General features: G+C 38.5%; 1 protein-coding gene across 1 annotated transcript; it reads left to right on the top strand.

Annotated features, from left to right (window-relative positions):
- Positions 1–1,880: 1,880 nt before the first annotated feature.
- LOC131488772 (olfactory receptor 4A47-like) lies at positions 1,881–2,815 on the top strand. Its single transcript, XM_058690607.1, has one exon. The coding sequence runs from the start codon at positions 1,886–1,888 to the stop codon at positions 2,813–2,815; it is 930 nt and encodes a 309-aa protein (XP_058546590.1). The 5' UTR covers positions 1,881–1,885.
- The last annotated feature ends 13,036 nt before the right edge of the window (positions 2,816–15,851 follow it).

The following is a 15,851-nucleotide window of genomic DNA, read 5'->3' as shown; positions in this document are numbered from 1 at the left end:
TTTTGTGGAAATTCCCAGTGAATTTAATTAAGCAAGAATCAGTGTTGGCAGCTTTCCAATTGTGGGACTTAATGAGGAATGTGGTTAGAAGGAATAAAATGTCCAGTGATGGTTGCCTGCATGGGGAAGAAGAGGCTATGCTCTTAACAACTGATCCACATGTTTGAGGACGTTTCTGTTAGGCTTAAAGCATTACTTAAGGAGAAGCCCAAGCATGTCTCTTTAAAATATCAAGTCGGCTAATCTGACCAAACCAACACTATGGAGTGAGGATGACTAAGCTGTTGAATGGTATTTTTCTGTTTAGAAATTAGAGGCAAAGAAGTTGCTTGAGAAAAATGGGAGATGGCTGGTGGCTATTTTTCTCATGTAAGGATAGTTAGTTCACTACCTTTTTGATATATTATCCTAATGTGATAAATTTTTGTTTTCTCTGTGGACCATGGAATTCCTAGGAAGTGGTCTAAAATCTAAAAGCAACCTTCTGAATAATCAGGAGACCTTATGGAGAAAACAGATAGACAGCCGAATGAAATAACATATATCCTCAAGTAATAAGGCAGCTTTTGCCCTCTCTTGTCAAACTGGATGACAGAAGAAATCCAGGTTGCTGGGAATGAGTAGAAAGCGTTCCTTCAGATTGTAGACCTGCTTTCACAAGTTAAGACTAAAAGTAAGTCGTGGAAACCAGCCTTTGCAATTGTGTGACTCTCTTTATTATGTAAAGTGAGATCATCTTTAGATGAAGCAAACTTTGATTCCGATTCTGGTTTATTCATTTAAAAATGGCTGACCTTGGGAAAATTAACTAGTTGATCTGAGCCTCAGTTTGTTCATCTGTGAACTGGGAATTATAGCTCATCTTATGGTCACATGAACTGTGATTCATTGAGTTTTGAGTGTGTGATTGGAATCCACTGTAGACATTGTGAGCAGTGGAGTGATAGATCAGAATCTGATTTAAAAAGGATCAATTGGGCTGCATGAGCAGAATGTACTGATGGAGGCTAGAGTACAAGGGGAGGGATGTGGCAGGAAACCAATGGAGTGGGTCAGGAGAAGTGGGGAGGGAAGGGAAATGATCAAATTTGTGATATGTTTTAAAGGGCATTAATGGCATTTGTTAAAGGTATCAATATGTGACATGAAGATAGGAAAGACATAAAGGCACTGTGATATTTCTTGTCTGAGCAATGACATTTAATGAATTGTGGAACACTAGATTTATGGTGAAAAATGAAAAATTTAGTTTTGTAAGTACTGAACTGATATCCTATTGGAGATGTCCAGAGTTAGAGATGTTGCATATGTGAAGTTTAAAAATTAAGGGGAGACATAAGGGTGGAATGCTTTCACATATATTGGTCAGGAAAAGGGGGATATCCAACCAAAGACCCTAATAAAGAGGGATGAGACACTCCAGGGCAGTGACCTTCCATTCCGAATTTCATCCCCTCACGGAATATGCCAGTTACCTTATATGGTTCTCAAGTTTTTCACTTTTGTGACTTTAAGAACTGTGCACCTTTCCGTGGAATTCTCTTGTCCTCTTTTTTGTCCTTCCACTTTTGCTTTAGATAACTCAGCTAAAGCATTGCTTCTTCTGGGATGTCTTCACTGATTGCTCTTTGATTGATATATTCCTACACTGTGTGTCACTTATTACATTGGTGATCATTATGTATGCTCTTTCAGAGTGTAGGAAACCATGGCTTATTTAACTTGGGAATCACAGCACCAGTGAAATACTCCACACAAACAGGTCGTCTTCTACTTTTTTTTAATTGATGAATCAATAAAAGATTAATCTTATGCATTTAAGTTTCCCTCCTTGTTTTCTAGGAAACCTACATCTAATATGTGAATCAGGTCCTATACAGACTGGATGGAATCAAAGAACAATGTAACTTTCTTTGTCCTCCTGGGCCTCACACAGGATGGAAAGGAACAGAAGTTTCTGTTTGTTATATTCTTGCTCTTCTATATTTTGACGGTGGTGGGCAACCTGCTCATTGTGGTGACTATAGCTGTCAGTAAGACGCTGGGCTCCCCTATGTACTTGTTTCTTGCTAACTTATCTTTTATGGATGTCACTTATTCGTCTTGCATTTCCCCCAGATTGATTTCAGACTTGTTCTTTGGGGAAAATACCATATCCTTCCAATCTTGTATGACCCAGCTATTTGTAGAGCACTTTTTTGGTGGATCAGAGGTCTTTCTTCTGCTGGTGATGGCCTATGACCGCTATGTGGCCATCTGTAAGCCCTTGCGTTATTTGGTTATCATGAGACAGTGGGTGTGTGTTGTGCTCCTGGTAGGGTCCTGGGTTGGAGGTTTTCTGCATTCAGCCATTCAAGTTAGCACGATTTATAGTCTCCCATTCTGTGGTCCCAATGTCATTGATCATTTCACCTGTGAAATGTACCCCTTACTGAGACTTGCCTGTACTGACACGTATGTCATTGGCCTGTTAGTGGTGGCCAACGGAGGGATGATGTGCACAATTGTGTTTGTGCTCTTGCTCATCTCTTATGGTGTCATCTTGCACTCTCTAAAGAACCTTAGTCCGGAAGGGAGGCGGAAAGCCCTCCAGACCTGTGGTTCCCACATCACTGTGGTGGTCTTCTTCTTTGTGCCATGTATTTTCATGTACGTGAGACCTGCTAAGACCTTCCCCATTGACAAATCAGTGAGTGTGTTTTATACAGTCATAACCCCCATGCTGAACCCCCTGATCTACACTCTGAGAAATTCTGAGATGACAAATGCTATGAAGAAGCTCTGGATGAGAAATGTGTTATCTGTTGGTGTGTAAATGCATTATCCACCATGAAGAGAATTATCTGACATTGGAGGCCATTTTATAAGAATGCAGATGTCTTTTTAAAATGATTCTGAGTTCCCTTGTTCAAAGAACTTAATTATTTTTAAAGTATGAACTGGATAATTGTGCTTTAATAACAATTTCCCTCCCTGGTAGAATCTATAGTCCATTATCCCTTGGAGATTGCTTCATTTAGAAAGGTGCAATACCTTCATAGCAAGGTGTCAACAATACATGATTATTTAGTAAATTTTTATATGATTACTCTAATTTTCAATCAACTTATGTTTTTTTAATTTTTTATGATACTTAGTAATATTTTAGTTATATTCTTGTTATTTCAGGTAATTCTTTTTATTATACTAATTATAATGTTAATGATGTGTAGACTGTCTCGTTCAGTAAATTTCTCTTGCCTTATCTGCAAAGTATTTTGTGTAACACTTTTGTTTTTATAAGAAAAATTGATGTGTAATGGATAATAATGAATACTAAAAGAGAACACCTTACATAATGGGATAAAATGTGAATAAATTACCTACTCACCTCTCAACACGGTCTCTATTCCTCTTTCCCCAGAGGAATTCACTTTATCTGTTTCTTAAGGCTAATAGCCACTCTGACCAGTGTGAGATGCTGTCTCAGTGTGGTGTTGATTTGTATTTCCTTGATTATGAGTGACGTTGAGCATCTTTTCATGTGTCTGTTGGCCATCTGGCTGTCTTCTTTGGAAAAGTGTCTATTCATGTCTTCTGCCCATTTCTTCACTGGCTTATATTTCGGGTGTTGAGTTTGGTGAGTTATTTATGGATTTTGGATACTGATCCTTTTATCTGATATGTATTTGCAAATACCTTTTCCCATTCCGTTGGTTGCCTTTTAGTTTAGTTGATTGTTTCCTTTGCAGTGCAGAAGCTTTTTATCTTGATGATGTCCCAATACTTCATTTTTGCTTTTAATTCCCTTGCATTTGGAGACTTGTCAAACAATAAATTGCTGTGGTTGAGGTCAAGGAGGTTGCTGCCTGCTTTCTTCTCTAGAGTTTTGATGGTTTCTTGTCTCACATTTAGGTCTTTCATCCATTTTGAGTTTATTTTTGTGTTTGGTGTAAGAAAGTGGTCTAGTTTCATTCTTCTGCATGTTCCTGTCCAGTTTTCCCAGCCCCCTTTGCTAGAGAGACTGTCTTTTTCCATTAGATACTCTTTCCTGCTTTGTCAAAGATTAGTTGGCCATACATTTGTGGGTCTATTTCTGGAGTCTCTATTCTATTCCATTGGTTTATGTGCCTCTTTTTGTGCCAATACCATGCCGTCTTGATGATTACAGCTTTGTAGTAGAGGCTAAAGTCCAGGATTGTGATGCCTCCTGCTTTGGTTTTCTTTTTCAACATTACTTTGGCTATTCGGGGTCTTTTGTGGTTTCATACAAATTTTAGGATTGTTTGTTCTAGCTTTGAGAAGAATGCCAGTGGAATTTTGATTGGGATTACACTGAATGTGTAGATTGCTTTGGGTAATATTGACATTTTAACGATATTTATTCTTCCAATCCATGAGCATAGTATTTTTTTCCATTTCTCTGTGTCTTTTTCAACTTCCTTCATAAGTTTTCTATATTTTTCAGCATACAGAACTTTTACATCTTTGGTTAGGTTTATTGCTAGGTACTTTATGGTTTTTGGTCAATTGTAAGTCAGATTGATTTCTTGATTTCTCTTTCTGTTGCTTCATTATTGGTATATAGAAATGCAACTGATTTCTCTACATTGATATTGTATCCTGTGACTTTGCTGAGTTCATGCATCAGTTCTACGGGCCTTTTGGTGGAGTCTTTCGGGTTTTCCATGTAGAGTGTCATGTCGTTGGCGAAAAGTGAAAGTTTGATTTCTTCTTTGCCAATTTGGATGCATTTTATTTCATTTTGTTGCCTGATTACTGATGCTAGGTCTTCCAACACTAAGTTAATCAACAGTGGTGAGACCGGGCATCCCTGTCATCTTCCTGATCTCAGGGGTAAGCTCCCAGTTTTTCCCCACTGAGGATGATATTATCTGTGGGCTTTTCATAAATGGCTTTTATGATATTTCAGTATGTTCTTTTGATCCCGACTTTCTCGAGGGTTTTTATTAAGAAAGGATGCTGAATTTTGTCAGATGCTTTTTCTGCATCTATTGACAGGATCATATGGTTCTTATCCTTTCTTTTATTAATGTGATGTATCACATTGATTGATTTGCAAATATTGAACCAGTCCTGCACCCCAGGAATGAATCCCACTTGATCACGGTGATATGCTGTTGAATTCGATTTGCTAGTATCTTGTTGAGAATTTTTGCGTCCATTTTCATCAGGGATATTGGCCTGTAATTCTCCTTTTTAGTGGGGACTCTGTTTGGTTTGGGAATCAAGGTAATGCTGGCTTCACAGAATGAGTCTGGAAGCTTTCCTTCTGTTTCTTTTTTGGAACAAGTTGAGAAGGATAAGTATTAACTCTGCTTTCAATGTCTGGTAGAATTCCCCTGCGAAGACATCTGGCCCGGGACTCTTATTTCTTGGGAGATTTTTGATAACTGATTCAACTTCTTCTCTAGTTCTGGGTCTGTTCAAATTTTCTATTTCTTCCCATTTGAGTTTTGGTAGTGTAGGTATCTAGGAATTTGTCCATGTCTTCTAGGTTGTCCAATTTATTGACATATAATTTTTCATAGTATTCTCTGATAATGTTTGTATTTCTGAGGGGTTGGTTGTGATAAGTCCAATTTCATTGGTAATTTTATCTATTTGGATCCTCTCTCTTCTTTTTGAGAAGTCTGACTAGGGGTTTTGTTCATCTTTTCAAAAAATCAGCTCTTAGTTTCATTGACCTCTTCTACTTTTTTTTGGATTCTATATTGTTTATTTCTGCTCTAGTCTTTATTATTTCTCTTCTTCTGCTGGCCTTAGGGTTTCTTTGTTGTTATGCTTCTATTTCCTTTAGGTGTGCTGTTAGATTTTGTATTTTGGATATTTCTTGTTTCTTGAGATAGTCCTGGATTGCAATGTATTTTCCTCTTTGGGCTGACTTTGATGCATCCCAAAGGGTTTAGACTGTGGTTTCATTTTCATTTGTTTCCATGTATTTTTAAATTTCTTCTTCAATTGCCTGGTTGGCCCATTCATTAATTAGTAGGATGTTCTTTAACCTTCAAGCATTTGGAGGTTTTCCAAACTTTTTCTTGTGGTTGATAACAGGTTTCATAGCACTGTGATCTGAAAGTGCATGGTATGGTCTCAATTCTTTTATATTTATTGAGGGTTGTTTTGTGACCCAACATGTGGTCTATCTTGGAGAATATTCCATGTGCACTCAAGGAGAATGTGTATTCTTCTGCTTTTGGATGAAAAGTTCTGAATATATCTCTCAAATCCATCTGGTCCAGTGTATCATTCTGAGCCCTTGTTTCTTGATTGATTCTGTGCCTAGAGGATCTGTCCATTGCTAATTGGAATATTAAAGTCTCCTGCAATTACCACATTCTTATCAATAAGATTGCTTATGTTTGTGATTGTTTTATATATTTGAGTGCTCTCAAATTGGGTGCATAAACATTTATTATTGTTAACTCTTCTTGATGGATAGACCCCATAAGTATGATATAATGCCTTTCTTCATCTCTTGTTACAGCCTTTAGTTTAAAATCTAGTTTGTCTGGTATAAGTATGGCTCATCCAGCTTTGTTTTGACTTCCAGTAGCATGATAGATGGTTCGCCATCCCATCACTTTCAATTTGAAGGTGTCCTCAGGTCTAAAATGGGTCTCTTGTAGACAACAAATAGATGGAATGTGGTTTTTTTAATCCATTCTGATACCCTATGTCGTTTGATTGGAACCATAATTCCATTTACATTCAGCATTATTATTGAAAGATATGGATTTAGTGTCATTGTGTTATCTGTAGGTTTCATGGTTATGGTGATGTCTCTGGTCTTTTGTAGTCTTTGCAACATTCTACTCATGGAGTCCCCCTTAGGATCTCTTGTAGGACTAGCTTAGTGGTTATGAACTTCAGTTTTTGTGTGTCTGGGAAAATCTTTCTCTCTCCTTCTCTTATCTCTCCTTCTATTCTGAATGACAACCTTGCTGGATAAAGGATTCTTGGCTGCATATTTTTCCTATTGAGCACATTGAATATTTCCTACTACCCCCTTCTGGCCTGCCAAGTTTCAGTAGATAGGTCTTCTACTACCCTTATGTGTCTACACTTGTAGGTTAAGGCCCATTTGTCCCTAGCTGCTTTCAGAATTCTCTCTTTATGTTTGTATTTTTCCAGTTTCACTATGATATGTCATGCAGAGTATCAATTCATGTTACATCTGAAGGGATTTCTCTGTGCCTCCTAGATTTCAATGTGTGTTTCCTTCCCCAGATTGGGGATGTTCTCAGCTATGATTTGTTCAAGAACACCTTCTGCTCCTTTCTTTCTCTTCTTCCTCTGGAACTCCTATGATACAGATATTTTTATGTTTCGTTGAATCACTTAGGTCTTTAATTATCCCTTCATGGTCTAGAATTTTTTTATCTCTCTTTTTCCCAGCTTCATCTTTTTCCATAATTTTATCTTCTATTTCACTTATTCTCCCCTCTTCCTCTTTAGTCCTCATTGTCACCACATCTGGTTTCTTTTGCACTTCATTTACATTTCTTAATTCATCATGACTATTTTTTAGTTCTTTGATCTTTGCAGCAATAGATTCTCTGCTGTCTTCTATTTTTTTCAAGCCCAGCAATTAATCTTATGACTATTATTCTAAATTCTTGATCAGATGTATTGTTCATATCTGTTTTGATCAATTTTTAGCTGTCATTTCTTCCTGGAATTTCTTCTGAGGAGAATTCTTCCATTTCATCATTTTGACTAGTTTTCTATCCCTTATGTGTTTTAAAAGCTTGCTATGTGTCCTGAACCTGCGAACACTACTAAATTAAAGAGGGGTCACATAGTGTCCAGGGCCTGGCCCTTCAGGAGGTGTTTTTTGGAGAGTGTTATGGGCTGATTTCATGACTCTGGTTGCTTTATCTCCTTACTCATAGTGATGTTTTGGACCCTCCACCCAGTGTGCTTTGACAGTAGTTTTATAATGGTTCTAATGCTATTTTTTTTTGTTTATGTCATATCTTTCTGACCCTATTTATCTGATTTGGCCTATTAGTAATGTTATATAGATATTTTTAAATATTTTTTCTGGAAATTCCCAGTGAATTTAATAAGCAAGAATCAGTCTTGGACACTTCCTAATTATTAATGAGGAATATGGTTAGAATAGACAAAATGTCCGGTGATCTATGGGTGATCTCCGGTGATGATATTGGGAAGAAGATACTATGTTTTTAACAACTGATACGCATTTTTAAGGAGATTTCTGTTAGGCTTAATGCATTGCCGAAGGAAGAGCACAAGAATGTCTTTTTTTTTATTAAAAAATTCATTTGAAGTATTTTTTACTTCTTTTTCGAGAAAGAGAGAGAGAGACATCATGGGAGGGGCAGAGAGAGGGGGAGAGCAAGAATCCCAAGCAGTCTCCGCACCATCATCACACAGTCTGATATGTAGCTCGAACTCAACAAATGCAAGATTATGACCTGAGCTAAAATCAAGAGTTAGTTGCTTAACTGACTGAGCCAACCTGGAACCCCAAGAATGTCCCCTAAAATATCAAGTCAGCTAATCTGACCAAACCAACAGTATAGAAAGAGGACCACTAAGCAGTTGATTGACATTTTTCTATTTAGAAATTGGTAGGAAAGAAGTAACTTGAGAAAAGTCTACCCGAGAAAGGACTGGCTGCCACTTTTCATATGTAAGGATAGCAATTCCTTTCTTTTTTTGATAAATTATCCTAATGTGATGAATTTTTGTTTTTCTGTGTGGACCATGGAATTCCTAGGAAGTAATCGACAGTGCAAATAAAAGCAACCTTCTGAATAAAGATAAGACTCCATGGAAAAAATGGAGAGACAGGTGAATGAAATAAAATATGTCCTCAGGTAACAATGCAGCTTTTTGCCCTTTCCTGTCAAACTGGATGACAGAGGAAATCCAGCTGGCTGTGAATGAGTAAAAAGCATTCCTTCAGATTGTGAACTTGCTTTTACAAGGTAAGACTAAAAGTAGATAGTGGAAACCAGTCTTTGCAATTGTGTAACTCCCCCAGCTTTTTAAAAATTTTTAATGTTTATTTCTTTTTGAGAGTGAGAGAGAGAGAGAGAGAGAGAATGAGAATCAGTGGGAGAGGGGCAGAGAGAAAGAGGGAGAAACAGAATCTGAAACAGGCTCCAGTCTCTGAGCTGTCAGCACAGAGCCTGACACAGGGATTGAACTCACAAACTACAAGATCATGACCTGAGGCAAAGTGGGATGCTTAACCAACTTAGCCATCCAGGCTCCCCTGTGTGACTCCCTTTATTAAGTAAAAGTGAGATCACTTTGAGAGAAAGCAAACTTTGATTCCAATTCTGGTTTTATCACTTACAAATGTGTGACCTTGGGAAAATTAATTAGAAGTCCTTAGCCTCAATCTGTTCACCTATGAAATGGAGATTATAGTTCCTGTTATTGTAAGATGAACTGTGATTTATTAAGTGGTGACTATGCGATTGGAATCCATATAAGTGTTGTGAGCAGTGGAGTGATCAGAATCAGATTTAAAATGGATCATTTTTAAGCTGCATCAGAACAAATTGATGGAGACCAGAATGAAAAGGGAGTAACGTGCAAGAGGCTAATGCAGTGAGCCAGAGAAAGGGAGGAGGAGAGGGAAGTGATAAAATTTGTGAAATATTTCATTTTGTGTTTTTAATTTAATTTATTAAAGAGAGATACAGGGGCGCCTGGGTGGCTCAGTCGGTTAAGCGTCCGACTTCGGCTCAGGTCACGATCTCTCGGTCCGTGAGTTCGAGCCCCGCGTCGGGCTCTGGGCTGACGGCTGGGAGCCTGGAGCCTGCTTCCGATTCTGTGTCTCCCTCTCTCTCTGCCCCTCCCCCGTTCATGCTCTGTCTCTCTGTCTCAAAAATGAATAAAACCTTTAAAAAAATTTTTTAAAGAGAGATACAGTAAACAAGTGGGGGAGTGGGGCAGAAGGAGAAAGAGAGAATCTCTAGCAAGCTCCATGCTGAGCGAGGAGTCTGACAGGGGTCAATCACATGATCATGGGATCATGATCTGAGCTGAAATCAAGAGTCAGACACTCAAGTGACAGAGCCACCCAGGTAGACCAATGTGATATATGTTAAAGGGGGTTAATAAGGGTGTTAAAGGTATCAATATGTGATAAGAGAACAAGAAAAGCATGAAGGACACTGTGATATTTCTTGTCTGAGCAATGACATGGAGGTGGTACCATTTAATGATGTGGGGAACATGTATGTTTATTGATGAAAATTAATATTAGTTTCATAAGCACTGAATTGGTATCTAATTGGAGATGTCTGAATTTGGATATGTTGTATATATGAAGCTTAAAAATTAAGAGAGTGATACAACACTGGAGTGTTTCCTCATTTGTTGGCATTTATCAGTCAGGAAAAGGAGGCATATCCAACCGAAGATCCTAATAAAGCGGTCTCAGTGAGGGAAGAGACAATCCAGGAGTGACCTTCCATTCCTAATTCGATCTACACACTTTGAATATATCAGTTACATTAAATGGCTCTCAAGTATTTCACTTTTGGGACTTTATAAACTGTGTAACTTTCCATGGAATTCCCTTGTCCTCTTTTGTTGTCCTTTCACTTTTCCTTCAAAACTCAGTTAAGATATTGCTTCATCTGGGAAGCCTGCTTTGATTCCTGTTTCGTTGATATATTCCTACACCAACCTTTGCATTGTGCATCTATTTTTAATGACACTTATTACCTTCATGATTGTTATTTATGATATCACTGAGCATAGGAAACCATAGCTTATTCAACTTGGAAATCACAAAGTCTGTGAAACATATGACACAAACAACTATTTCCACATTACTTTAACTGTGTGAATGAATAAGATATAAATCAATTGTTCCATCGATCCCTACTTTGTTGAGGACTTTTATCAAGAATGGATGCCTGGGGCGCCTGGGTGGCTCAGTCGGTTAAGCGGCCGACTTCGGCTCAGGTCATGATCTCGTGGTCCGTGAGTTCAAGCCCCGCGTCGGGCTCTGTGCTGATAGCTCAGAGCCTGGAGCCTGTTTCAGAGTCTGTATCTCCCTCTCTCTGACCCTCCCCCGTTCATGCTCTGTCTCTCTCTGTCTCAAAAATAAATAAACGTTAAAAAAAATTTTTTTTAAAAAGAAAAAGAATGGATGCCATATTTTGTCACATAATTTCTCTGCATCTATTGACAGGATCATGTGGTTCGTATCCTTTCTTTTATTAATATGGTGTATCACACTGATTTGTGTTGTAGTCCAGGAATAAATCCCACTTGATTGTGGTGAGTAATAATTCCTTTAATGTACTGTTGTATTCAATTTGCTAATACCTTGTTGAGAATTTTTGTATCCATGTTCATCAGGGATATTGGTTTGTCATTCTCCTTTTTAGTAGGGTCTTTGTCTGATTTTGGAATCAAAGTAATGCTGGCCTTATAAAATGAATTTGGAAGTTTTCCTTCTATTTCTGTTTTGGAAAACTTTGAGAAGAATAGGTATTAACTCTTTTTAAATGTCTGGTAGAATTTTGCTGGCAAAAAAAGCCCCGGACTTTTTTTGTTGGGAGATTTTTGATTGCTGATTCCATTTCTTTGCTGGTTAGGGTTTTGTTCAAATTTTCTATTTCTTCCTGTTTCAGTTTTGGTAGTTTATGAGTTTCTGAATTTGTCCGTTTCTTCCAGATTGCCCAGTTTTTTGGCATAGTAATCTTTTCTAATTGTTTGTATTTCTGTGATATTGGTTGTGATCCCTCCTTGTTCATTCATGATTTTATCTACTTGGGACCTTTCTCTTTTATTTCTGAGAAGTCTGGCTAGGGGTTTATCAATTTTGTTAACTCTTTCTAGGAACCAGTTCTTAGTTTTGTTGATGTGTGATACTGTTTTGTTTGTTTGTTTTTGTTATATCCTATTTTCATTGATCTGTTCTACTGGGGGGGGGGGGGCGGTTGTTAGTATATCATTTATTTCTGCTCTAATCTTTATTATTTCCCTACCTCTGCTGGCCTTGGGCTTTATTTGCTGTTCCTTTTCTGTCTCTTTCAGGTGTAAGGTTAGGTTGTGTTTTTGAGATCTTGCATCTTGAGGTAGGCCTGGATAGCTATATACTGCCCTCTTATGACCATGTTCACTGCATCCTAACAGTTTTGGACTATCATGTTTCATTTTCATTTTCATTTTCTTACATGTATTTACTTCTTTAATTTCCTGGTTAACCCATTCATTGTTTAGTAGGATGTCTTTAACCTTCATGTATTTGAGGTCTTTCCAAATTTTGTCTTTTGGTTGACTTCAAGTTTCATTTCATTGTGGTCTGAAAATATGCATGGTATGATCTCAATTATTTGTACTTGTTGAGGCCTGATTTGTGAACCAGTATGTGATCTATTCTGGAGAATGTTCCATTTGCACTTGAAAAAAATGTGTATTCTACTGCTTTAGGATGAAATGTTCTAAATATATCTGTTAAGTCCATGTGGTCACTCAAAGCCATTGTTGCCTTGATTTTCTGCTTAATCTGTCCATTGTTATCAGTGGGGTGTTAAAGTCCCCTACTCTTACTGTTTTATTATCAATTAGTTTCTTTATATATGTTCTTAAATTTTTTATATATTTATCTTCTTCCATGTGGGTGCATAAATAATTACAATTGTTAGATCTTATTGTCAGACAGTTCCTTTTATCTTGAAAAAGTGCCCTTCTTCATTTATTGTTACAATCTTTGGCTTAAAAACTAGTTTGTCTGATATAAGTAAGGCTGCTCTGGCTTTCTTTTGATGTACATTAGCATAATAAATTGTTCTCCATCTCCTCACTTTCAATCTGCAAGTGTGTTTAGGTCTAAAATGCACCTTTGTAGGCAGCATGTAGACGGTTTTTTATCCATTCTTATATCCTATATCTTTTGATTGGAACATTTAGTCCATTTACATTTAGAGTGATTTTTGATAGATATGAACTTAGTGCCATTGTATTACGTGTAAAGTTAGTGTTTCTGGAGATTTTCTCTGTTCCTTCTAGTCTTTGTTCCTATTGATCTTTCTCTCCCACTGAAAGGGTCCCCTTTAATATTTCTTCAGGACTGGTTTAGTGGTCACAAAATCCTTTAGTTTTTGTTTGGGAAACTCTTTAGCTCTCTATTCTGAATGAGAGCCTTGCTGGATAAAGTATTCTTGGCTCTATATGTTTCCCATTCAGCATGTTGAATATATCATGCCACTCATTTCTGTCCTGCCAAGTTTCTGTAGAGAGATTTGCTGCTAACCTTATTTATCTTCCTTTCTAGGTTGGGGACTTTTTAGCCTTGCTGCTTTCAGAATTGTTTCCTTATCTTTGTATTTTGCAAACTTTACTACAATATGTCTTGATATTGCCTGTTTTTATTGATCTTGAAGGGAGTTTTCTGTGCCTCCGGGATTTGAATGTCTGTTTCCTTCCCCAGATTAGGTAAGTTTTCAGCTATACTTTGCTCAAAAAAACCTGCTGTACCTTTTTCTTCTCTTCTTTGGAGACTACTATGACACAAACATTATTATGATTTATGGAGTCACTGAGTTTCCTAAGTCTACATTGATGATCCAATGTTTTCCTCCCCTTTCTTTTCAGCTTCATTATTTTCCATAATTCTATCTTCTATATCACTAATTCATTCCTCTGCTTCTTCCATCCTCGTCATCATTGCCTCCAGCTAGTTTTGCATCTCAGTTATAGCATTTTTTTACTATCAGCCTGACTAATTTTAAGACTTCTAGCTCTGTGGTAATGGTCTCCCTGGTGTCTTCTATGCTTTCCTCAAGCCCAGCTAGTAACCTTATGATTGTTGTTTTAAATTCTGGATCAGGCATATATTATATCTGTTTTAATTAGATCCCTGTCCATGACCTCCTCTTGTTCTTTCTTTCAGGATGGAGTCCTCCATTTTGGCATTTTGTTTATGTCTCTGTCTTCTGTGTGCTAGGAAAGCCTGTTCTGTTTCCTGCTCCTGAGGATAATGGCTATATTAAGAATAGGTCATATACTGTCCAGAGCCCAGGACTTCAGGAAGTGTTTCTGGCATATGCTGTGTGCATTCTACTGTTGTGTTTTGGCTGCTCTTTCCGTCAGGTTAGTCCTCTGAAGACTTTCTTCTTGCCTGCAGTGGCATATGTTTGGATGTATCCACTGTGTGGTGAGTTTTAACAAGGTCTGTTTTGGTCTGCTTGTTAAAAGAGGCTAGATCCTATTTCCCCTAGAACTGAAGCTTTGCAGCACTCTGTGGTCTGTAAACTTGGTGCATGCAGGGGGTTTGGGTTGGTCTTCTCAGGGAAGGGCCTGCTACTGCTCTGACTCTCAGGCACACTTGTCCTAGTTCAGAAACACCTGCAGGACACAGGTTTCGGGGCTTGGTGTAGGCGGCTTTAGCCTCCACTGTGGGTACTGTGCTGTTCACTGAAGTCTCTCTGTGCTGAGGGAGACGGGAGTTCCTACCCCTTGCTGTACAGGAAGCCCTAAAAGATGAGCAAACAATCTCTTCTTGTTTGTCCCAGGCTTCCCTCAGATGCCTGCCTTCCCCCTATGTCTGAGCTATCTACCCAGCCTGTTGTGCAGTGCTCCTCTGGAAGAGGATCACACCAGGCTGGGGCTGGTGACACTTTGTCCCAGAAGGGCAGTTGCACCAAATGTGCAGGAGGTGGACTTTATGGTAAAGCTCAGAAAAGAAAACTAGCATCCAGGTTAGCTTCCCTCAGTAGGCATCTCTGTTTGTAGGCCAATGAACAGGGCAGCTCAGTGGTGCCCACTGGCTCTTCTGTCCCTGGAGAGGCAGTGCCACCTCTCCCAAATACACTCCAATAAGGGGAACTATCTCTCCCAATGTGACCCAGGGGATCCTCATACCATGCTGTCCACTCCTGGGCCTCTGTCCTCCTTACCCATTGGAGCACCTATATGCCCACCCAGCTCCACCCTAGTGGAGCCATAGCACAGACTTCTAAAACATTGATATCCACTGCTTGTAAAAACTTCTGATAAACAGTCCCTCTCATTTTCCCCAACAGTGGTTTTGGGGAAGTGTTTTCCTTGTGAAATGCCCTGCACTCCATTCTGTCTCTCATTCTCTCCCTCCCTCTCTCTCTCTCCCCTCTCTTCCTGATCAGGGCTCCCTCCACCCTGTAGCACTGGCCATTCTTTTCTACCTCAAATCACATCTCCATTCTTCCTACCTTCCTCAATGTGGCCTCTTTACTCCCTCTACTTGCGCAGTTTGTCCTCTCAGGCCTCACATTGATTTCCTGGGTGTTCAGAACGATTTTATATTTATCTACCTGTGTTTGAGGGACAAGGCAAGTGTAGGATCCTCTTACTACTCAACCATCTTAACTCCCTGAGAGGTTTTTTTTAATCATGAAAAGATATTGAATGTCTGTGCTACCAATGAACAAGCCAGAGAGGATGAAGAAAACAATTCCATTTACAACAGCACCAAACGAACAAAATACTTAGGATAAACTTAAACAAGGAGGAAAGAGTCTTCTTCACTGAAAAACAACAAAGTGTTGCTGAACAATCTACTAAAAAACACAAATAAAAGGGAAGACATTCCTGAAATCATGTAATTCATGTTATTAAGATGTCAGTGCTGCCTTGGGAACCTGGGTGGCTCAGTCAGTTAAGTGTCCAACTCTTGGTTTCAGCTCAAGTCATAAGCTCATGCTTTATGGGATCAAACCTCACATCAGGGCTGTCGATGCAGAGCCTGCTTGGTATTCTCTCTCTCCCTCTCTTTCTGCCACTCCCGTGATTCTCTCTTTTTCTCAAAATAAATAAACATTAAAAAAAAAAACATGTCAATGCTACCTAAAGTGATCTACAGATTCAAT

The sequence above is a fragment of the Neofelis nebulosa genome, chromosome 10, assembly GCF_028018385.1.
Source record: "Neofelis nebulosa isolate mNeoNeb1 chromosome 10, mNeoNeb1.pri, whole genome shotgun sequence".
Lineage (NCBI taxonomy): Eukaryota > Metazoa > Chordata > Mammalia > Carnivora > Felidae > Neofelis > Neofelis nebulosa.
The sequence above is the reverse complement of the archived record's forward strand: the minus strand, read 5'-3'. Positions and strand labels throughout refer to the sequence as shown.